Source organism: Lathamus discolor, chromosome 2 (genome assembly GCF_037157495.1).
Source record: "Lathamus discolor isolate bLatDis1 chromosome 2, bLatDis1.hap1, whole genome shotgun sequence".
Taxonomy (NCBI): domain Eukaryota; kingdom Metazoa; phylum Chordata; class Aves; order Psittaciformes; family Psittacidae; genus Lathamus; species Lathamus discolor.
Genome location: NC_088885.1, coordinates 122403892 through 122410994, shown reverse-complemented (window position 1 = coordinate 122410994; position 7103 = coordinate 122403892). Strand labels below are relative to the sequence as shown.

General features: G+C 40.1%; 1 protein-coding gene across 7 annotated transcripts in view; it reads right to left on the bottom strand.

Moving 5' to 3' along the window:
• Nucleotides 1–814: 814 nt before the first annotated feature.
• Nucleotides 815–7103, bottom strand: part of CHD7 (chromodomain helicase DNA binding protein 7) — a 131784-nt gene continuing 125495 nt past the window's right edge. For 6 of the 7 annotated variants that reach the window (XM_065668337.1, XM_065668338.1, XM_065668336.1 and 3 more), the window contains 6 exons: nt 6715–6942; nt 6038–6481; nt 5232–5453; nt 4140–4280; nt 3578–3682; nt 815–2801 (listed from right to left, as the gene is read on the bottom strand). In XM_065668337.1, coding sequence (XP_065524409.1) covers nt 1848–2801; nt 3578–3682; nt 4140–4280; nt 5232–5453; nt 6038–6481; nt 6715–6942 — 2094 coding nt within the window. In that variant the 3' untranslated portion in view covers nt 815–1847. The remainder of the gene's footprint in view (nt 2802–3577; nt 3683–4139; nt 4281–5231; nt 5454–6037; nt 6482–6714; nt 6943–7103) is intronic. The other variant, XM_065668342.1, reaches the window with a different exon arrangement.

Sequence of the window (7103 nt, the reverse complement as noted above, 5' to 3'; positions counted from 1 at the left end):
CTTTTCAGATGTCCCCCTCAGGACCAGATTTTGGCCTTGCAAGACTTGTCTATCTGAGCTCTTGCGCAAATTCACAGTGGACATGAGAGCAAGGTTTGCAGCTTCCCAGCATCCCAAAAGCATAGATAATATTAAAGATGTGGGTCCACCCACAGCTGGCGACTCAAATAGCTCATTTTTCATGTACTCCACTGCAAATCCAGCCTTTTATCCTCACTCTCGAGATGGTTGTGTATGTGCATGTCAAGGTGGCAACACTGTGAAAACAGAAATCCTCAAATGGCACATTATCTCGAATATCAAAAGGTCACAAAAGGGTACAAATCGGTAACTCTCCAGAAGAGGCACTGTTTTTTTAAGAAAAGTGGGTCAGTTTTAGTTTCATGTAGGTTGTTTGACACAGTGGTTTCTGGCATCACAAGCTCTGGTCTACAGGATACCACAGAGCCTTTGTATCCCTTGCTGTCACTACAGCATTGTGTTTTTCTACCCATTAACCAAGGATAAATGACCTAGATATTGTGCCTATTAAAGCCTCATTTTTCTTTTGCCCTTTTGTTCTTTAGTGTACCACATTATCACATGCTGAACACATTTTAAAGTATTCTCAGTCTCTCATGCCCCTTTGAAGGAGTAAAGTAGGGTTTTTAGCGTGCATTTCTGCAGTTACTCAGAGTGGAAAATATGAAGGTAATTCAAGGTTTTTCTTCTTGCCTAGCCCCCTGAAGACAACCAGTTCAGCATTTACAGCCTCTAATCTATAAAGAATATAGCAAAAGGAAAAAAAAAGCTATTAAAAAAGCCACAATGCAAATATGGAAAGCGAACACCAATTCTGATGTTCCTAAACACTACCTTTTATAATTACATCTCTGCATATCATGGGTCACTTTTATTAAAAGCATCATTACTACAGTTGGCAGCAATTTACATCTTATCTTACATGATAGCAGTTTCCAAAGAAAAAAAATAAAAAGACATCACAACAAAGAAAAACAATACATTTACAAAGTCATGTCTGTAAACTTCAAGGCTAGTTTAGAGTTGAGGTAATGCTGTTTAGCTTTGTGGCTAAAGTAACAAAGTCCTTTAATTTAAAAAAGGTACCTGATTTTTTTTCTTTTTGCTTTATACCAGTGCATTACAAGATCACGAGACGATTAAACTGTAGCTTTATCCTGTAAGAACCTTCCTCCGCGGGTTAATTTCCAAAAGGTACTCTTCACATTCAACAGCTGCCTTATTATTGCTGCGTCTCAAGACAGAGACATTCACACTATCATGAAGATTGTCAGAGAGAGAGTGTGTGTGTGGGGGTGTGCGCGCACGTGAGCGGGTGAACTCCCATGCAGTCAAAATGAAGCGCGAGTACGATATGTATGGTAAATTCCATCTTGACCTTCACAGCAAAAAAAAAAAAAAGAAAAAAGAAACAAAAATAAAAATAAAAAAATTAAATATATAACTTCATCCTTCCTTTAAGCAGCACTTCCTTCTATTAGTGCCACTTGATTGCAAATTGCTGCTTAATTCATAATACCAATGGTACCAAAAGAAAAAAAAGAAACAAACAAAAAAGCAGAGCATTATGTCAATTTCCTTAAAAAGACATGATCACCTCTCAAATTTCATCTCTCCTAGGGATAATAAATAATGCACTGCACAATACTTAATGACCAAGATACCTTTTGACACATCTGTATAACATGACTTGAACTTTCTTCTTTTTTGCTACACTATGTTACAGAACAGCTTATAAAAACTAAGTATGGACATTAACTGTGAGTGTAAACAGTAGGACTACCACTTGTCAAAAGTTTAAAACACTTTACTGTAACTGGTACTGGTTATTCATCATTTTCATTGTTTTCTATTTCTTCTCCCCCATCAAGTGAGTCTAATTCTTCACCCTGTGCTATTTCATCTTCTAAAACAGAGGAATCTGCAGTTTTATCAAGGCTCTCCTCTGCATCACTGCCTTCGAGATTTTCTTCATCTTTAAAGGCAGTTCCTTCAGTTTTGTCAGTAGCCTTCTCTTCATTGGAGCCCACTGCATTCTGAAGTCCTGCTAATGCTGGGAAACCGGGCAGAGTCAATCCTCCCAGTCCTGGAGGTAGAAACATAGATGGATAGAAGAGGCCAGGAGCCATGGTAGACAGCAGGAAAGGATTGAAGGCCAGAGGGTTTGTGGGCAATCCAGTGTTGGTGGTGGTGGTAGTGGTGGCAGTGGCAGTAGTCGCCACAGTAGCAGCACTGACAGATCCATTTGCAGAGTCAGTAGCAGAAACAGTGTCTGTGCTTTTCTCAGAGTCTTTGTTCTCCTCTTCATTCTCACTTTTCTTCTCTTCAGCTTTTGAAGTGCCATCCTCAGTCTCGCCTTGACTGGAAGCAGTAGTGGCATTTCCAGTAGTAGCCGTTATCGGGTTATTCAACAATCCACTTAGTCCAAACATATTGGGCAATCCTGCCATCCCTGGCAACATCAGAGGCAACATGGCAGCTGGATTTTTAGCATCCCCCCCAGCAGCAGCAGCTGTTGCTAGCCCTGGCGGGAAGCCCATAAGGCCTGCAAGCTGGAGAGACTGCAGGTTCTGTAGGTTCTGGAGGCTTGTGAGGTCCATTCCAGCAAACAGACTGTTCATTAGTAGTGGGTTGATTCCCGAAGTTGATGCTACAGCAGCAGCTGCTGCAGCTGCTTTGGCAATTTCACTTTTTGGCCTTCTTCCTCTTCTGCTTGCTCCTTCCTCCCTCACAACAGGTCCAGTGAGAAGACGGTCAAACATGGACTCTGGAACAAAACCCTGGAAAGGGAAGACAAAAAACAAGCTTTATTCTCCATTAGCTTTTATAGCTTTCAGCAATTACCTGATGACAACAGAAGAAACAGAACGGATTTCAGCATACTGCTAAAGCAGTTTGTTTTCCAACCCTGGCAAATCCTGACTAGCTAGCTACTGAGCTGAATGGCAGTAGAACATGTAAAAAAAATTCCTGAAGAAAACAAAGTCACAGATTTTTGCATTTAAACAGAGAAGTAAAACACACATGCTGAAACTCCGTAGCTTCATAAAAATCCCCCCGATATACTGCAGTTATAAGTTTATAGCTTTGTACTTCATACTGTGCTAAAGTATATTTTATCAAAGTAAGTATTTGCAGAATTGTACCCTCTTTTTTCAAACAACTCTTGTAAAATAAAAGGCAGAAAACATAATCCTTTGATGGCACTTGGTACCAAGATGATAAATTCTATTTGGAATATGACAAGCATTTCTTAATAGTTCCTAATATATGAACGCCTGCATTTATTAAGGATTGTTGCTTATAAGAAAAAAACAATACAAAACAAATGCTGAAGGCTGCCTTACTGTACTTGATTTTAGGAGTGTACTTCAAGTCCATTCTGCAGCAGCCTCCTATCACCATCCTCCCTGAGCTGGGTAACTCCCACTCAGGCAATACAATTTCCTCAGCTCAAAACCAGCTATGAGATAAAGACTTAATCATTGATTTACACAGCCTTCAACTTTTCCATCCGATAATCTACAGTGAAGCATGGAATGAGAGTTTCACTTACAGACTGTTTAACAATGTCAGTCCAATCTGGAGCAACAGCAAATTCAGGATTTTCTTCCAGCCATCTTGGCAAGTCCTTCATTGGAGGGGCCATAGCTCCACCCATCTAATGCAAAAGACAACGTTAACACTTACAAACAAAGCAAACCACTGCAAACAAATTCCAAACAACGATTTATATGGACATTATCTGTGCACTTTCATCTCTGAAGAATGGCAGTAAAGATTCAGTTCAGACTGTGGAAAGCTACATGGAAGCAACCTAATGATACTAGAATTGAGATGATCATGTTTTAAAAGTAAGAGTAAAATGCTGAAGCTTAGGCAGACCTACTAATGAAATTTTATCTGAAATAAGGAAAAAAAGTGCAATATAGTTTCAAAAAGTAAGAGTTATTTACTCAAGCGATTAATATGAACACATCAGAAGAGCACAAAAAGAATTAAAAGAACTGGGTGGTACATTCCAGTAACTTTCAAAAAGAAATCTTGGGTGTAGAAAACCTGCTTTCGACATGCAAAGGCACTGTTAAAGCCCCCCACTGAACTAACTTAATTTTTACCTTCTTTCCATTTCGCTTATTTACAACAGGTACCCTTTCTTCTCCTGTCAAGGTGTTTATATCCAGTTTATTAGGGTTTCGACACCTGTGTCGTTTTTGTTTCGGCTTCTGAAATGGGGAAAACAGCACATCTGCACTCTTCTGGAAAGAGGAGAGATGGATTATTTTTTAGTTTTTCACATTCTTGACAGAAATCACCCATCATGGAACCCTTTCACAGAACCATTTTAAGAGACCAATTACTTTAGTTTCAAATCACTCTCGTGAGACCTCACTTGGAGTATTGTGTGCAGTTCTGGTGTCCTCAACATAAAAAGGACATGGAACTGTTGGAACAAGTCCAGAGCAGGGTCACGAGGATGAGCAGGGGACTGGAGCACCTCCCATATGAAGATAGGCTGAGAAAGTTGGGGCTGTTCGGCACAGAGATGAGAAGGCTGCATGGAGACCTCACAGCAGCCTTCCAGTATCTGAAGGGGGCCTATAGGGATGCTGGGGAAGGACTATTCATTAGGAGCTGCAGTGACAGGACAAGGGGTAATGGATTCAAACTTAAACAGGGGAAGTTTAGATTGGATATAAGGAAGAAGTTCTTTACTGTAAGGGTGGTGAGGCACTAGAATGGGTTGCCCAGGGAAGCTGTGAATGCTCCATCCTTGGCGGTGTTCAAAGCCAGGTTGGACAGAGCCTTGGGCAGCATGGTTTAGTGTGAGGTGTCCCTGCCCATGGCAGGGGGGTTGGAACTGGATGATCTTAAGGTCCTTTCCAACCCTAACTATTCTACGATTCTAAATTATCTCAGAAAAGTGTTTTTTCTTGTCAGATGAAGAAATTCTGCAGAACTTGACAGGAACCTTGTGCTAACACATTATTATATACAGGTATTAAGGAAAAAAAAGCAACCCATACATCCCAATGCCACTTAACTTGGGTGCTTATAGTAAGAGTGCCTGAAGAGAAAACCCCCACTGAAAACCAACAGTTACAAAATCCAATGACTAAGCCCAAACGTGGGGAAGTTGATTTTGAACTCCGTACAACTAACTTCTGGATTAATATAAAACAAGAACACTTCTAGAATCACATACTTACTGGTACATAACTTGGCATATCTACAGTGTAAGTAGGATGCAATTTAAGCCATTCAACTAAATCCTTGTTTTTAGGAGCATCTTCTCCAACCAGCCTGGTCCCATCCTCTAGATTGATTACAGGGATGCGAGTGTCTGGGTCCAACTGACCAGGAGATGGAATGTTCCTTGCTGGCAGGGCTTCCATATCTTCTTCAAAAGCTTTGGTCACTTCTGCATCCTCCTGAAAACATTAACATCTGTATTAGTTCTCACTTCAAGAGAACAGTTACCTGTGAGAAGTATTTTTAGGGACCAAAGCTAAATGCTCAAGGACATTTTGCATACACAAATGGGGTTTAAATATTCCTACTATGTAAAGAAATACCACAGCATTAGGGAATTTAGTAAATTTAGCATCCTTGAGTATTAAAGAACATACAACTAAAGACAGAGTGGTATTCGTGTATTTCCAGTTAATGGCCTCCAAGAGCGTCACTTTCCTACACAGTAAGAAAGACATATTTAAGCCTCAAAATGTATGTTGTTATAAATGTAGTATGTTTTGGAAACAAACAAACAAACATACATATTTTTGAAAGTACAAGCTACTTAAAACTCAGCTACAATTTGCTAGAGTAAAAACTTGATTTCGAACTAAACAAAACATTGTTTACAAGAAGTAACAGCTCTAAACACAAAGGAAAAAGCTAACTGGATAAAACCTCCACATTACTACGAGGGAGAGCACGACGACACTTTAAACTCACATTCAGAAAGTACTAGACACAGAAGAACAAATATGAGACAAAAAGGTTGCTGTCTTACTACAGTCAATGATGTCCGTTTGTTGCTCATAAATAACAGATCAAGCCCTTCCACATTTTTCCTCCTTCCTCTCCTCCTCTTCATGGGCGGTTCTCCATCTATTAAAGAGCCATTTAGTAGATGCCTTGTGGGTGTGCGTGAAAGACCTGCTTGCAGCAGCTCCATTTGAGTTTTAAAGGCATCAGACACGGGTGTGGAGACATTAGGCAAGATAAACTTTGAAGTAACAGATGAAAAATTCGAGGTAGAACTTGCTGCCTCTCGTGAGGCCTTTGATAAATCTACAACCTTTTCTTGTCCATTTTCTGAGACCACCTGAGACTCACGTAACTGGGCAACCATTTCCATAAGATTTCTCCTTTTGGCAGCTCTCTCAGCCTCAATTTCAATCTTTCTTCGTCTCCTCCTCCTCTGACGTGGAACCGACAAATTGAGTGCATCTTCCTAATGAAAAATGAGCATTTCCAAACATTAGCAAAGCTCAGTTTGCTATGCTGAATTTGCAATAGAAGTGCAAACATCTAACTCTGAAAACAAAGCCTTCATTTTATTCAATGAAACACTTTTTTATTTTCCCTATTTTATGTACAGAAATGCTATTTTTATATTTTTTCTATTATGCAAAAGAAATGCATGCAAGCTAAAATCGTTTATGCAAGAAAAAGATGCAGTCTTGCCTTTGATAACTGAGGAGAAGCGGTAATATCTTCACTGCCACTGGCGCTGGCTTGACCAACCATGGAGAGCTCTGCAAAGCTCCTTTTTTGTAGAGGGCTGTCCACAGCTGTTGGTGTATACCCAGGTATGAGCCCCTGGAAATCAAACATCTGGCGCCTATTTACCGGCCACTTCCCTTTCAGCACTGCTTCACAGATGTTGTCTAATCGGTTGATCATTACTCGGTCCTGCGTAAAGGGAAAGTAAGTAATGAACCTTCAGTGTGAAAGTTGCCTTTTGAACTCAAATGAGTGTAACGACACATTCCAGCTTCCAAAGCGCAAGAAATACTTTCAAAACCAACTATTCTTTCAGGTCAGGGTAAAGTGGTCACCTTACAAGAAGGTAA